We start from the raw sequence: 16,115 nt of genomic DNA on the forward strand, positions 1-16,115 counted from the left end.
CCGAGGACCCGCCACAGAGAATGCTCTGTCCCCTCTAATTTTCAGTCTGGACTGAGGAACTAAAAGAAGATTTTGATCACTTGACCTAAGAGATCTTATTCTTGAATCGCTGAATGCCTCCTCAGTTATTAGTCACTTTAGACAAAATCATCTGCTAAATGACTAAATGGAAATGTTTCACAATGGTAACTAGACAGAATTGATACAAACGAGCATGGCTTTGGCAAGCTACTGTATGTACAGTGTTTCTTTTAAGTATTCAGTTTAACTCTCTCATATACTGTCCGAGTTATTGTGACCCCTATTGAAAACGATTTTTCTGCCATCAGATTTATTTCTATGCAGACTACGTGTTCACCCAGGCTGGGATTCCAGATGACAAGATTCCTTATGCTACAGTGGGAACCGGAGCCTGCGAGTGCATCACTGCACTGACCTGCGTAAGTGGAGATTTATCCCTTCAGTTATTTATCTCAGAACCCATGACTAATCCAAGAATCCAAGGCCAAAGGAATAACACAAAAATATGTCAGGTTTATATTATAACATTTATTGCTAGGTTATTGTCACAGTTGGGTTAGGGAAAGGACGAGGACTTGCAAAACTAAAATGGGTATTTATCAATTGTAAAAATAAAACAAAAAGGCAACAAAAACATAACTAAAAGACAAAAAAACAGACTTGGCTGGGCTGGAAGAGAAGTTCAGGACAAGGCAGGAACATGAAGAACTGGCACGGGAAAGCAGACAAGAGGAAGCTATAAACAAGAGCAATTTGGCAAACAAGTGAACATAATAAACTAATAATGGGTTAACAACGAGGGTGGGACAAGACAATAGACAGGAGAGCACATGACACAAGGACAACAACATACGAGCCATGGGATCACATCAAACAGGACTAGAACACGCAGCTGATGAGAGAACCCATTATCTGGGTGTTCACATGAAACACAACACTAAAGCATGTGGCAACAGTGTGAACACCAAGCTAAATGCTTTACACAACACCAACAGGAGAACGTAAGATTGGAGAACACGATAAATGAAACCTATACCGTGCATTCACACATGCATTGTGCATGTTCCATCTCATGGCCAACTAAAAACCAAAACCAACTAGACTGAGGCACTCGGAATAAAACAGTATGCCGCTGACAAATCAAACACGAGAGCAAGCGAGCACGCATGAACCGAGCCACTACAAAGACAAGAAAATGAGGCTCATTCGAGACCACGCGTTAGAAACAATGACAAGAGACACAGACTAAGACAGAATATAAGTACTCGGCCCATGAAAACTCGAGTCGAGCACAACATAATAGACAAGACAGGACAAGTGTCTGGACTCCAAAACAAGAATCAACAAGACTGAAGTGGCACAGTCCTGACAGGTTGTTGTTCAAACTCTGCAGATTATCGAGTCAGTCATTCAATCTATTCGTTTATCTAAATGAGTGTAAACATATATTCATTTGATTTTGTATTTAATTATATCATTGAATAATATGCTAATGTTTAGATGATTTGTGTACAAATCATCTAAACTGTATATATTAACAACACTGCCGTGGAGACTGTACAGCAGATAAAATTCCTGGGGGTCCATGTTACTGAGAACCTGACTTGGTGTCTCCATACCACTTGTCTTGCGAAGAAAGCGCACCAGCGACTGCACTTTCTGAGAAGGTTGAAAAGAGCACACCTCAGCCAATCAATCCTCACAACTTTTTACAGAGGAGCTGTTGAGAGTGTTCTTACTAATGGCATCTCCCTTTGGTATGCGAATAGCAGTGTGTCTCACAAGAACACTATTAAGAGGATCATAAAGTCAGCTGAAAGGTCTGTTGGAGTCAAAATTACATCTATCGAGGAACTTTATCAACGACGTTGTCTGTCTAGGGCAAATAATATTTTAGGGGATCCAACCCACCCTGGTCATAGCCTGCTCTCTCTCATGCCATCAGGCAGGCGTTACAGAAGCCTGAGGAGCAAATCAGTGCGGTTTCGAGAGTTTTTATCCTGTCATTATAAGACTTTTGAATAATACCATTTCTTAACCATTGTTGATAGCTAGTGTTAAAAATAAATCAATAAATTGTTAAACTAGCATAAATTGTTTATTTTACAACAAATGTTACAACAAATGATGAAATAGGTATTTAAGTATTAAGTTATTCTCTTCAGAGATTTAAAAAAAATAGGTTATATCTTATATAATTATATTTTTATATTTTTATGGAATAATAAAAGCTTATTTATCATGTTAGGATTTTATATTGTTTGTATAGTGATGTTTTTTTATGTTCTTGTTGGGTCTGTTGCAATGTAATTTTGTTCTGCATTACAATTCTATTGTGATGTGTTGAATGACATAAATAAAGGAAACTGAAACTGAAATAAATCAAGGAAACTGAAAACTACATTACAGTTTGTAAAGTATTATTTTCTGCATTTTAGTAGATGTATTATATGAAAGATCTGTTGTAGTTTTTTTCACCAAACAAGTGGTTTTTAATTGGATTTCTATTGTTAAAAATTAATAAAAGTGAAAGGTATTATTATTTGTATTTATTTGTTAGGTCTTCAGAACTCTCAAAATCATTCTGCATAAATCCGCAATTGATTTATTCATTTTAACTACATTTTGAACAGGCATAGCAAAAAAAAAAAAGTCTTTTTGATTCTGTCTGGCCCTGTTTATTGGCACTACAGATTATAAACGTCCAAAGATATGATTCCTACATGACCAAATCTGACCTCACAAACTGTTCTCCAGGCTTAGAATGATATGTTTAGACCGTTTATGTACCAGATTAAAAAACAAATTGTTTCAAAAACATCTTGTATGTGTGTGTTTCAGGGTCTTCTGATCGAGTCTTTGGGAAGAAGAGCTCTTATTATCGGAGGTTATACTCTGATGAGCGTGTGCTGCATTTGTTTCACCATCGCACTCACTTTTCAGGTTTGTAGTGACTTAGAAATTCTCAATATTAAATATACTCTACTAATAAACTATAAAAGTCCCTTTAAAGTGTGTATGAATCAGAAGCTGCGACTGGCTTTTATTCCGTATTGTGACGCAGTTTCTAGAGAAACAGAATTTTAAATGTGAAAACGATGGGGCGTGGCTTGTTTTTTCTACTGCGAGCTGATTGGATGTAGCAAAGTAGGCATTTTATTCAGAAAGATCTGGAAACAGGTTTTAGGAAAGTTTTTTAAGCTTAACAGACCCCTCCTGCTCACCATTTCTGTTTGTTGTCAAAACTGAGAGCTGGAGGATTGTGGTTTAATATGTTAGCCTCAGACAGATGTAATCTGAGAATTTAAAAACTAGCAATGTGAGCTAACAAAGTTAATACGCTTAGTTGTGGTTTCATTTGTTCTTCGGGTGTATTCTATGGTGTTTGCTGTGTGGTATAGTAGGATAGTATGGTTTGTGATCTCAAAGTCTGCATAAAAACAAAATTTATGTTTATTTTGCTAGCGAACATTGTTAGTCTTAAAATAAACATTTAATAGGCCACGCCCCTTTCAAGCATTAAGCTGCGGTCACACTGGGCTTTTCCTCCCATAGACTTCCATTCATACGCACGCGAATGCATCAGACCGGAAGCGCAAGGTCATGCGTCAGGTTTTGCAGGTTGCTGCGGGGCAAATGTCAAGCTTGGTGAACTCTGACCTGTGAAAATGCATCACATCACTTGACTGCGTGAGACCAATCGAGGATTAAACAGGACAGAAATTTAAAACATGGAGCAATCGCTCACTTTTTTTGATGTCTTGGAAATACATCATCACACCATACCTGTCATCATTGTCAACAATTACGGAAATGGGGTAGCATTATGGAAGTTTTCCGGGAGAAATAACAAAACGGGAGGGTGGAGGGAGATGGTTGTGAAATAAGTGTTGGCAGGTATGCATCATACTGAAACAAAAGTTTTAGCAAAATTGCCTAGTAAACATTTAAAATCTGAACAAAAAATTATGTTTTTTTTTTTTCCCTCATAGGATTCAAGCCCTTGGGTTCCCTACCTTAGTATGGTCTGTGTTTTGGCCTTCATCCTCAGTTTTGGCCTTGGTCCAGGTAAATGAGTTAAAAATAAAGAAAAAAAACAAAGATAGAAAATTTCACATAACTTATGAATGTTTTAGCGTTAATACAAACTGTGTATTTTTCCTGAATTGTTGTATTAGGGTTAACTGACATGCACTCTTAAAGGAATAGTTCACCCAAAACTGAAAATTCTATCATTATTTACTCCCAGTTCGTTTTTACAAACCCTTATGAGTTGCTTTCTTATGTTGAACACAAAAGAAGTTATTATAAGGAATATTTGAATGTAATGTAATGTGTATTTATATAGTGCATTTATTATGTATGGCCATACACCCAAACCATTCACTGTCATGAGAGAGGTCTCTCCACACCACCATCAGTGTGCAGCATCCACTTGGGTGATTAAATAGTGAGTGAAATGTTTGTGTGGACTACTATCTCTTTAAAGGGCCAGGAAGAAGAAAATATGCCTTTTTACAGTGATGGCAAATATTTTGTGGCCGCCAAATATCCTTTTAGTGAAGATTAGTGAATTTTTTCATAGTTCTAAAACACCTTTTTTTTCCAATGTAAAGGAACCTTGTGGAAGGAATGGGTTTCTTTTAGGGCTGCACGATATTGGAAAAATCTGACATTTCGACATCTTGTGTTTCTGTGATATACATTGCAATGTGAATACAGCTTTATTTGGAAAAAAATCTTCATTTTAAATGGATTAGGACGGTTATAAAGAGGAGTAAATCTCAAATAATATATAACAGATTAGGCTTGGGCGGTATTCAAATTTTGATATTGTCAAACCTCCCAATTTTACCTCGGTATCCGGTATTACCATGCATAATAAAAAAATTATGACGTAAGGCTCAGACAGCGCCACCAAACTGTTGGCTTGTGCCTAAACCATTCAGAAACTGAATACCGTATATGTGACCTTAGGTTCGCAGTCCTGTTTGTCTTGTTCGTATTAGAGATCTGCACAGGACGCTCGCTCTCATTCACACACACACACGCACACACACACGCACACACACACGCACACGCACGCACACACACACACACACACACACACACACACACACACACACACACACACACACAGAGAGAGAGTACCTAGCGACACAGCTTCATGCTCTCTCTCATTCACACACACACACACACACACACACACACACACACACACACACACACACACACACACACACACACACACACACACACACACACAGAGAGTACCTAGCGACACAGCTTCATGCTCTCTCTCATTCACACACACACACACACACACACACACAAACAGCTCGCTTGCTCAGGAACAATATTGTTAGACCGCACGCCCGCTCCCTTTCAAATTACACCAAGGTTATCGACCGCTTCTGCGCTTTATTTGGAAATTTATTCCTGCACCACAAGAAATCTGGTCCCGCGGTACAGCAGCGGGAATGCAGACCTCTAGTTCGTATTTACCACGTCTCCCTTCTGGTTCGGTCGAAACCGGAAATACTGCCAAGCTGCAGGTCATTTGGTGCGCAACTCGCCTTACCTCACCTCTCTCTCTCCTCAACACTGTCCCGTGGGGACAATCACGCATACGCATTTGTAGGCATTAAATAAATAATATTTATTATTGAATACTTGTCTCCTTTTTAAGTGCATTGCTTTTTATGAGTGTATAAAGGTATGGAAATTGACACCGTTGCTATTTTTAGATCCCGCTGTTTACCATATTACCGTATTACCGCCCAAGCCTATAACAAAAATCATACAATCATAGATAAATACTATATAGTAAAACTAAACAAGAATTATAGTTTTCTGGTGAGTCTAACAGTATTCAGGTACAGATATCGAATGATCAACACTGCATAGTCTTTACTGTATATACTATTTCTTAAAGTAGCATATTTTCTGGTCGCTGGATGTTTTAAACTCTGAAATGTTGAACTGTTCAGTCACCGGCCTTAAAGCGATAGTTCACCCACAATGTAAACTTACCCAGTGTTTACTCAACCTTTACTTGTTTCAGTCGTTTATGAGTGATTAAAATATCTTCTTTTTGTGTTCAACATAAAAAAGAAACTCATAAACATTTGAAACAAGTGAATGGTGAAATGAAAGTAGTGAGTAAATTTAAATGTTTGGGTGAACTATCTTATTAAAAAAGCACTTATCTGTACTTATTGTAATCAACTATAATCCCAACTCAACATTGCAAATGCTGTGATGTGACTACTGCAGTTGCACACAGGCCCGGATTAGCTGACCGGGAGAATTCCCGGTGGGCCGGTCCGTTTTTTGGCCGCGAGGACCGGTGTCCCTAGCTCCAGAATCTGTTGCTCTTTTTCACACTTTTTAAATTAGTTATTTTTTTTTACTTGACCACTTGACCACAGTCTTATTCATTATTTTACCGCAGCTCTGCTCTTTTTATCTATTTTCTCGCAGCCTGGTGATCAGTATGCAGCCTGCAGGTTAATGATGATATTAGTCAGACGGGCCACTATACAATGCACAATTGATGTGGTCCAGTGGTTAGCACATTAGGATATGACGCTGCGGATCCGGGTTTGATCCTCGTCTGAATAGTTTTTTTTTTTTTTTTATAATTTTTTTTATTGTTAAGACATATAATACTGTTATGGTTGTTGAACATTTGAAGTTCTAAAGCAGCTGTTTTCTCAAAAAAAAAAGACGTAATAGTGTAATTAGAAACTGAATTGGAAATGACCTTATTTTAATATAGTCAGTCGTGAACTGAGGTGAGCCGGTCTGAGGCTTGAAACTCCAAGGCTGAAAAAGAGTCCCACTCCTGCCCTGGTTGCACACATTGCGATATTGATGCTGAAACTATATATTGTGCAGCCCTAGTTTCTTGGAAGTTAAACGTTTTTCAAGGAGTCGCCGATGCACTTAAAGAGTAAATAGAGTAATGAGTAAATAAACATGAGCTGCGTCCCAAATGGCACACTATACACTATGCACTCATGCACTATGTACTTATGCACTTACACACTCAACAGGATAGTATATGTATGTAGTGTTGTCCCAAATGGCACACTAATGTTTTTTTACTAAGCGGAAATTCAAACCGTTTCCCTGATGACGTTTTACTGTTGCCAAATCAGTGAAATAAACGACTGAATTATCAAGTAATACCTGCCGTGAGTATTGCCGCAATCACTATCGGGAGGCGCAATAATCACTCTCGTAGGAGAATTTTGCTTTCACCATCCAAAATAAATAAAGTTATTCAACATGTGCGTCCGATCGCTCCGCCCCTTCCGCTACGTAAGCAAACCTGTGGTCGTTGAGAGCGTGAAGTGTCCATCATTCCACACTTCATTTTACCGGCTGAATGAGTGCATCATCCGGGTAATTCAAGTGCACTTATTATTTTGAGAGTTTTCAATGTGAACACACTACTTACACTATTCATACTACAAAATGGCGTAAAATAGTGCATAAGTATGCGATTTGGGACGCAGCTATGATTTTGCTGACCGAATTTAACATGTTGTGTGTTGCAGGTGGCGTGACAAACATTTTAACAACAGAGCTGTTCACACAAACCGATCGGCCTGCCGCATACATGATCGGTGGCTCAATCAACTGGACCTCCTTCTTTGTGATCGGCATGATCTTTCCATTTATTGTGGTAAATATGGCTGCTTTTCATCCTACTTTTGAGAAGTGTGTTTTTGGTTTTCGCTTCTGATATGAAATACTAAGAAAGGAAGGATGAATAGATTCATTCATTCATTCATTTTCTTGTCGGCTTACTCCCTTTATTAATCCGGGGTCGCCACAGCGGAATGAACCGCCAACTTATCCAGCAAGTTTTTACGCAGCGGATGCCCTTCCAGCCGCAACCCATCTCTGGGAAACATCCACACACATTCACACACTACGGACAATTTAGCCTACTCAATTCACCTGTACCGCATGTCTTTGGACTGTGGGGGAAACCAGAGCACCCAGAGGAAACCCACGCGAAGGCAGGGAGAACATGCAAACTCCACACAGAAACGCCAACTGAGCTGAGGTTCGAACCAGCAACCCAGCGACCTTCTTGCTGTGAGGCAACAGCACTACCTACTGCGCCACTGCCTCGCCAGGATGAATAGAGCACATTGAAATTAGAATTAGATTTACACTGTCATTTCTTTCTACTAAGAAGGTGTGGCCCCAGTTTTAATATCGACAATTCCATGAAGCAACTGTATTTAGCCAAGATACAGATCATTTTACCATGCATATGTAACAGAGGTCAGCTAGCGAAGTGCCATGCGGGTAAACCTCACTCCTCTGACTTCAAAAATGTTCTAGCGACTGTCGCTAGAGGCCATAGTCTGTAGCCTCCTTGTTAGAGCAACCGACTCCCATGCAAAGATCCCAGCTCAGAGCGGGTTGGGTGTAGTAGGACCAATGAGTTATGCATGGGGGCTCGTCCGGGATGGCAGTGAGGTTTTGGGGGGGGGGGGGGGGGGGTGGGGGGGGTATGACAGACACCAGCTAGCAAAGTGCTGTGCAGGTAAACCTCACTCCTCTAGTGACAGATGCTAGAGGCCATGGTCTTTAGCCCTTTTGTTCGAGCAACACACTCCCATGCAAACAATCGTCAGTTCAATCCCATCTTAGAGCGGGTTGGGTGCAAGAAAACTGGTGGGTAATAATAAATGTTAACAAAAGTGCAAGGTAAAAAGGAACAGAGGCTGCAATATCTACTACCAGATCTATTTTCAGCTGTCAGGCACCCACATGAAAATATACTACAGTAACTTATAGTAAATACTTAGTGTAGTGTTTTTTAAACCATACTGACAATAACTCCTCCAGTAGAAATAGAAATGTTGCACATTAGCCAAAGTGTTGCTAGAATTGGTTTGTATGTGTGGATGAAATATATTGCATCATCAAAAAGGATTGAGGTCATGTCCATGTGTCGTGCGATAAGTCCATATAAAGAGTTTAGATACCAAAACCTCTAAATGCCATCTGAAATTTTCCTCTAAAATGAGCATTTTTATCAGGCTCCTGTCGTGTACGTTCAGTTATATCACATTTATGGCAAAGAATAAGTCCTATTCCTGGTCTTAAAAGTTAAATAACTCAACATAAACAAATGAGGCTGAGAAAAATGTTCATTTTTGATGGAAATTTGAGACGGTAGCTATTTAAAGGCTTTTGCTTATGAACTCTTCATACATTGATTAGTGTGACAGGCCTAGTAAATAGTGAGTAATCTGGTTGATCTATCCCTTTAAAACAGCCTCTATGACTCAATAATTAACTCACTTCAAAAAGTTATGATTACCGTAAAATCATATGAAAAATAATTGATTATATAATGATGTACAATGCAACACTGTTAAACTTTTCCCTCTCTATCCTTCCCAGAATGGCCTCAAGCAATACTGCTTCCTCGTTTTCCTGGTCATCTGCTTATTGGTGGCCACGTACATCTTCTTTGTGGTCCCTGAAACCAAAAACAAGACCTTTCTGGAGATTCAGAACGAATTTAAGTCTAGAAAGAAGATCATTAATGCCAACGGCACTGAGGGCCCTCTGCTGTCCACACCAATGTAATGCACACATACAGTATGACTGCACTTTAAAGGGCTTTACGATGCTACTGTATTGACATATGCATTAATCTGCCAAAATGGAAATATAAGATCTGCAAACACTGAAGTCAGAATTATTAGCCCTTTTGTATATTATATATATATATATATATATATATATATATATATATATATATATATATATATATATATATATATATATAGAGAGAGAGAGAGAGAGAGAGAGAGAGAGAGAGAGAGAGAGAGAGAGAGAGAGAGAAATTTTAACACATTTATAAACATAACAGTTTAAACAACTCATTTCTTACTGATTTATATTATATTTACCATGATGACAGTACATAGTATTTGACTAGATATTTTTCAAGATACTAGTATTCAGTGAAATTTAAAGGCTTAACTAGGTTAATGAGGAAATTCATTGTATAACGATGTTTTGTTCTGTAGTCAATTTAAAAATATATAGCCTAAGGGGGATAATAATATTGACATAAATATTACATAAATATTGATTAATATTTTAAAAAAATTAAAAACTACTTTTATTCTAGCCGAAATAAAACAGATAAGACTTTTTCCACAAGAAAAAAATATTATAGGAAATACTGTTAAAAAATTCTTGCTCTGTTTAACATCAATTGGGAAATATCTGAGAAACTCACAGGAGGGCGAATCATTCTGACTTTAACTGTATAATTGTGTGTGAACAGTTATTGACACACACTGATGCTGCACTACATCATGTGCCTTCAGCTTGAATACTGTCCTTTTTGTTAGAAGGGGCAGTCACATGACAGGAGGGACTTTCAATTGTATTTTGAATGTGTTTTATACAAATTAGTATGGCTGAAACTATTATGCAGCAACGTATCATTTAGAATTTCTCCTGTGATACCGATATTTTTTGTTAGTCTTCAATAATGCAAAAATGATCCAAATGAGGAACTGGTCTCATGAAATCACTGCAATCATGTTTAAATTTATTTTACAGTTTAGTCTTACAATTTTAATATTGACAATAAAGGATTTTTTTCAATCTAAAATCACTGTGTGAATTATATTTGAATTCATTTGGTCAACAAAAATGTATGTAAATGACAATGAAAGTTTACTAAATATGGTAAGAAATTGCATAATGATTTGGTATTTTAAGTTGTTTACTTAATTTGTTCAATTTGTTTTTCAATTGTTGTGTTAAATTTAACTCCGCGTTACTGTGTGCCCAGTGCTCCCCTACATCTGTAAAAGCGCTGTATAGTCACTGGGTATCTGTTACTTTTGTCATCGGTGACAAGCATCGCCCAATCGTTGTTGTTTATGATTTCTCTTCAGATTTGTCTCATATATCACTTCAGGGCATGTTTTCAGTTGTTCTTCGATTATAAATATATTAGAAATCATTATTTTAAAATAAACTTCCTCTTTAGTGTACAAATGAATCGGATAAGACTCAGTTTAATGCGTTTAGAGCATTTGTGAGATACTTCAGGAAGACGCGTGTGATTGGACTATGGACTGTGACGCTGGACGAGCAGGAATACATGTTGTTTCTGTCTACAGTACGGGACATACTCACACTTCACCATGACCGGCAGACAGGCAGTAAAAGCGTATTTAGATCTCATGTCACAGCCATGCAGAGCTGTGCTGATATTCCTAAAACATAATAAAATACCACACACGGTGGAACAAATTGCAATAAGAAAAGGTGAGCTACTTTGTTAACGTGTCGTTCAATGTAGTGCATTTGTAAAGTCCTCATGGCTTGAATCCAAGTATGTGCAAAGGTTATCCTGCAGACTGAACGTGGTTCATCTATGATTTCTAGAAATTTGAATGTATTTATTGTTCATTTCGTTTATTGAAGGTTATTCATTTACCTCACAACTCAACATGAAAAATACTAGTAATTGACAGTACCCAGATAGCAGGCAGTAATCGGCCCGAGCTCGGCTGCCCTCCGGCGCCTCCGGCTCCGACTCGGCATCGGCGAGTGTTATCCGGGCCGAGTGCGGCCCGCAGCTCGCTCGCGCACATGCGGTTGTGATGCGGCTGTAAAGCACTGGCCCGATTCCGGTCAACCATATGGCAACCGATTAAGGATGATGGCAACCGATTAAGTTCTTATTTTATCTAGTAATCTGTTAGCTCCACGTTTAATGATAATTTGAGAAAATATTCATGGTACGATAGCAAAAAAAAAAAAAAAAAAAAGAATATTTAGTGTGGATGGTCGCAATGTTTAGACGCAAACAAAACAATATTATTTATAAATAGATTATACATGTCATCTAGAGAAAAACTATGTAAAATTCGCTTAATTTTGAGATAGCACGCTCCTGTGCTGACTGTTTTTGTTTTAAAGCAGAAGTTGGTTTCATAATAAACACATGCGTGACTAAACTCATGATCCACACTCCAATCCAGACGGTGGCGGTAATGCTCCAAAAAGCTGTTTGTCAACCACCATGGCACGAAGGAAAAGAGGACGCAATATTAGAAATGTTAATAAAGGAATACAGGAATCAATTAAAAAAGTTGAGGAATGGTCTCTGGAATGGGGCTTGAAGTTCTCAGTATTAAAAACAAAATACATGATATTTACAAAAAACAAGAAAATAGTACATACAGATTTAAAGTTATATGAGCAGATATTGGAAAGAGTACCTGTTTTTAAATACCTTGGCTTATGGTTAGATGAAAAGTTAATATGGAAAATTCATATAAATAAAATTGAAACAAAATGTAAAATTATTATAAATTGTATGCGTTCAGTTGCTAGTCACAGATGGGGAGCTAGTCGTAGTGCATTGCTGTGCATGTATCAAGCATTGATTCGATCCTGTTTTGATTATGGCTGCATTGTCTATGGATCTGCATCTAAGACTTTATTAGGAAAATTAGATACCATACAAACCAAAGCGTTAAGATTATGTTGTGGAGCAATTAAAACATCCCCTGTAGATGCAATTAGGGTAGAAATGGGAGAAATGCCTCTTGAATTTAGAAGGATAAAATTGATGATGACATACTGGGTAAATCTCCAGCAATCAGTTAGTAATCATCTTACTCGTAAAATACTAAAAGATTGCTGGGAATACTCATATGAAGGACAGGACAGTTTTGGATGGAGGAGTAAAAAGTTGGCTAAAGAATATGGTATAGATAACATGATCTTCTGTCCCAATATACCACTCACTGATGTCCCACTATGGAGAGCACCTGAACCACTCATAGATGTAAGCTTGCTAAGTAAATCTAAAGATGAATATAGTGGAAAAGAAATAGATGCGTATTTAAATAATAAGTATTATTCAACTTTACAAATTTTTACAGATGGTTCCAAAGAACCTATTAGTAAAAAGATAGGAATAGGTGTTAATATTCCAGAGTTCAAAGTAAATATTAGTTTAAAATTGTCCAATAATCTATCAGTATACACTGCAGAGATAACAGCTATAATTATAGCATTACAATGGGTTGAACAAGTCAGACCAAACAAAGTAGTAATCTGCTCAGATTCATCTTCAGCTTTAGTTAGTATAGCAAACTCAAAATCAGATAGAGAGGATTTAATAACAGAAATCTATTTATCTTTATATAGATTAAAGGAAATAGGAGTAGTCGTTTATTTCTGCTGGGTTCCATCACATATTGGGGTATCTGGTAATGAAGTTGCTGACAAATTAGCAAAGGAAGCACTAAATAAGCAAGAGGAGGTACATGTACCTCTGGGGAAAAGAGAGGCAAAATCGATTTTAAAGGAAAAACTAATAAATAAATGGCAAATTAGATGGGATAATAGTAATACTGGAAGATGGCACTATAGTATTATACAGACAGTAGGGACAACACTAAATCAAGGAAGAAATAGGAAGGAAGAGGTGTGGTTATCAAGATTAAGATTGGGACACACAGGGTTAAATGCAACACTTGCGTTAATGGGTTTACATGAGGATGGGAAATGTGATGTATGTGGTGTAACTGAAAATGTAGATCATGCATTATTTATATGTAGCAAGTATAATAAACATCGCGATATGTTATTCAGTCAGTGTGGGGAAGATAAAACAATATATAAAATTATTCTAAGAAAAGGTATAATAGATTGGCAAGTATATAGAGCGTTTATTAGGTATATCGAGCATTCGGGTTTAGGTTATAGATTATAGTCTAATATTTATGGGTGAGAATATACTCAATCATTGTCATGAAGGCCCTTTATGTTAGAGGAGCTGAACACGCAGCGCTGACATGAGTATGTGGTCTAGATGCAAAGATTGGAGAATATGAAACATCCAAGGTTTTTTTTTTTTTTTTTTTTTTTTTTTTTTTTTTTTTTTTTTTTTTTTTGTCCCTTTCCCTCCCTCCTCGTTTCTTTCTGTTGCCCTTTCTAATATTCAGACCCATCATCGGAGTAAGATTCTGTACAGTAGGTGGCGATAATGCTTTTTAATGGGTTAGTCGCCATAAAACAGAAAGAAGAAGAAGAAGACCATGGCACGAAGATCACAAGAAGAAAAAGTTTGGTTTTTTTAAAGACTTCACGTGGATCCCGGTCAGAAAGGTAAGCTTTTTACTGCTTGTGTACTGTATAATTAGCGAATTTAGAGCTTAAAACATTTCCACGGTGTTTGGTTGTAACAGCGTTTAGTAATTTAAAACAGTTTGATACGAAATGTAACTTGCTTTAAGAAACACGACTGGAGCTAATGTATGCTAACGCTAACAGTTACAAACAGCCTGAAAGTTCATTTTCCTTTAACACAATGTTAGATTGTAACGTGTGTAGTAACTGAAAACTATTTTAATTAGTTTAAAGAAACATGAAACGAATTTGTGTGTATGCTAAAGAAAGTTTCTGTAGACGAATCCATTAACTAACTTGGCAAAACGTGTTTTTTTCCTGATTTAACATTATAAAGTACCGTGGATGTTAAAAAAAAAACATTGTACAGGCGTTTACTTATCCAACAGTATTAATTCTGTGATTGTGTAAATAAAAACTAATCGTTTTGGATTAATAAAATATTATTGTTTATCTTGTTTATGCAGTTAGTCACGAAAAGTGATCGAAACTCGACGATTTACTATTCTCTTTAAATTATCCAAGAGAAATATATTACTATGCACTTTAATTCATATGTGTTAGCCTATGTGAATCAATTATATCTTTTGTTCAAGCTGTAATGGTCAGTTAATGTAAAACTGAACGTCTTAAAGCAGATTTTGATGTTTTTTTTGTTTGTTTTTTATGTTATTGACAGTGATAAATTCTGATTTAAATGAATGGGTAACAATATTTGTTGGTTAAGTCTCATTGTTCTTGTTTAACAAAGGTTAGTGAGATCATTTTGCAGTACATCACGACCAAAGAAGTCAATGGCACACTCTTTTGAACGTGAATAGGCATGCTATAGTTGTGTGCTAAAAGTCCATTATAAGCTGTAAACTGCTGATACATTTTCAACATAGATTGAGCTTTTCAGACATTACATTACTAATTGCTTCACAAACAGCTGAAATGGTTTATTGTTATTGGCTGTCATCATCAAAATTTTTCACAATGGTAGGTTAATCTTCATGGGTACAGAATAATGCATGTGCTCGGCCATCTTACAAATCTATGTCTCAGATTCATAAGGCTGTCACTCTGCATGAATCTCCGAATAAATCTTGTGCAACCTTCTGTGTACTGATTATTTACACTATAGGTATTATATGCATTAATTAACTTTGATAGTATTTCAGGATTTTAACTTTTCTTTACTGGAGGTTAACAATGTGATGTTTTATTATAGATGCATATGAGGAAGCTCGACTAAAACATCCACATGCAACTGTGATTTCTGACTGGTAGACAGATGAGGACGATGATTGCCTGTCATACATCTCAAGACAGAACAGGTTTGTTTGCAATTATTTTAAACACATACTGTCAACATTGTCATTGATCTATTACAACCTGTGAGTTTTAACCTGGCACTATACTAAAGTGATGTTTTGTACATGTATCTGATCAAGGGACAGTATAGACGCATCTATACCGTGATGAAGAAAAATTACTTGGAACAAAGAGGCTGGATAAAAGGCAGGTATGAAGATTTCAGAAATCAATGCAGCACCACAAGTACCATCACCATCAATGACTATGGCAGAAATCTTAAGACCACCATGAAGATGCACAGATACTGTACATTCCAGTACACCAGGCGTGTCCAAACTACGGCCCGCGGGCCATCTGCAGCCCGCGAGGCTTTTTATAAATATCAATAGAATCTGGCCCGCTATACAAAAATGAACGTAATTCAATAAATAACCACCGGGTGTCGCTATTACATGCATTCAATTAAGCAGCAGTTCTTGTTATGATCTATCTATCTGTCTGTCTGTCTGTCTGTCTGTCTACACACAGTTGAAGTCTGAAATATTAGCCCCTCATTGATGTATTTCTTCTTTTTTAAATATTTC

At 37.1% G+C, this 16,115-nt stretch overlaps 2 protein-coding genes and 1 long non-coding RNA gene across 8 annotated transcripts in view; all 3 read left to right on the forward strand.

Moving 5' to 3' along the window:
* The window catches only part of slc2a11b (solute carrier family 2 member 11b), a 29,779-nt gene extending 19,092 nt beyond the window's left edge, over nt 1-10,687 (forward strand). For 2 of the 3 annotated variants that reach the window (XM_087252469.1, XM_087252470.1), the window contains exons 8-12: nt 330-440; nt 2,863-2,964; nt 4,014-4,089; nt 7,587-7,714; nt 9,457-10,687. In XM_087252469.1, coding sequence (XP_087108595.1) covers nt 330-440; nt 2,863-2,964; nt 4,014-4,089; nt 7,587-7,714; nt 9,457-9,645 — 606 coding nt within the window. In that variant the 3' untranslated portion in view covers nt 9,646-10,687. 3 annotated transcript variants of the gene reach the window in all.
* Nucleotides 10,688-11,154: 467 nt separating this feature from the next.
* Nucleotides 11,155-16,115, forward strand: part of gstt2 (glutathione S-transferase theta 2) — a 32,175-nt gene continuing 27,214 nt past the window's right edge. The window contains 1 exon segment of one of the 2 annotated variants that reach the window (NM_200521.3): nt 11,155-11,352. In NM_200521.3, coding sequence (NP_956815.3) covers nt 11,229-11,352 — 124 coding nt within the window. In that variant the 5' untranslated portion in view covers nt 11,155-11,228. 2 annotated transcript variants of the gene reach the window in all.
* LOC147843864 (uncharacterized) overlaps nt 14,138-16,115 on the forward strand; it is a 3,290-nt gene continuing 1,312 nt past the window's right edge. The window contains exons 1-3 of one of the 3 annotated variants that reach the window (XR_015490813.1): nt 14,138-14,211; nt 15,446-15,551; nt 15,669-15,739. This is a non-coding gene — a long non-coding RNA (uncharacterized LOC147843864). Of the gene's footprint in view, nt 14,212-15,219; nt 15,359-15,445; nt 15,552-15,668; nt 15,740-16,115 lie in introns of those variants that run through there. The other 2 variants (XR_015490815.1, XR_015490814.1) reach the window with 2 other exon arrangements.

This window comes from Danio rerio, chromosome 5 (genome assembly GCF_052040795.2).
Source record: "Danio rerio strain M-AB ecotype USA chromosome 5, GRCz13ab, whole genome shotgun sequence".
In the NCBI taxonomy this organism is placed as follows: domain Eukaryota; kingdom Metazoa; phylum Chordata; class Actinopteri; order Cypriniformes; family Danionidae; genus Danio; species Danio rerio.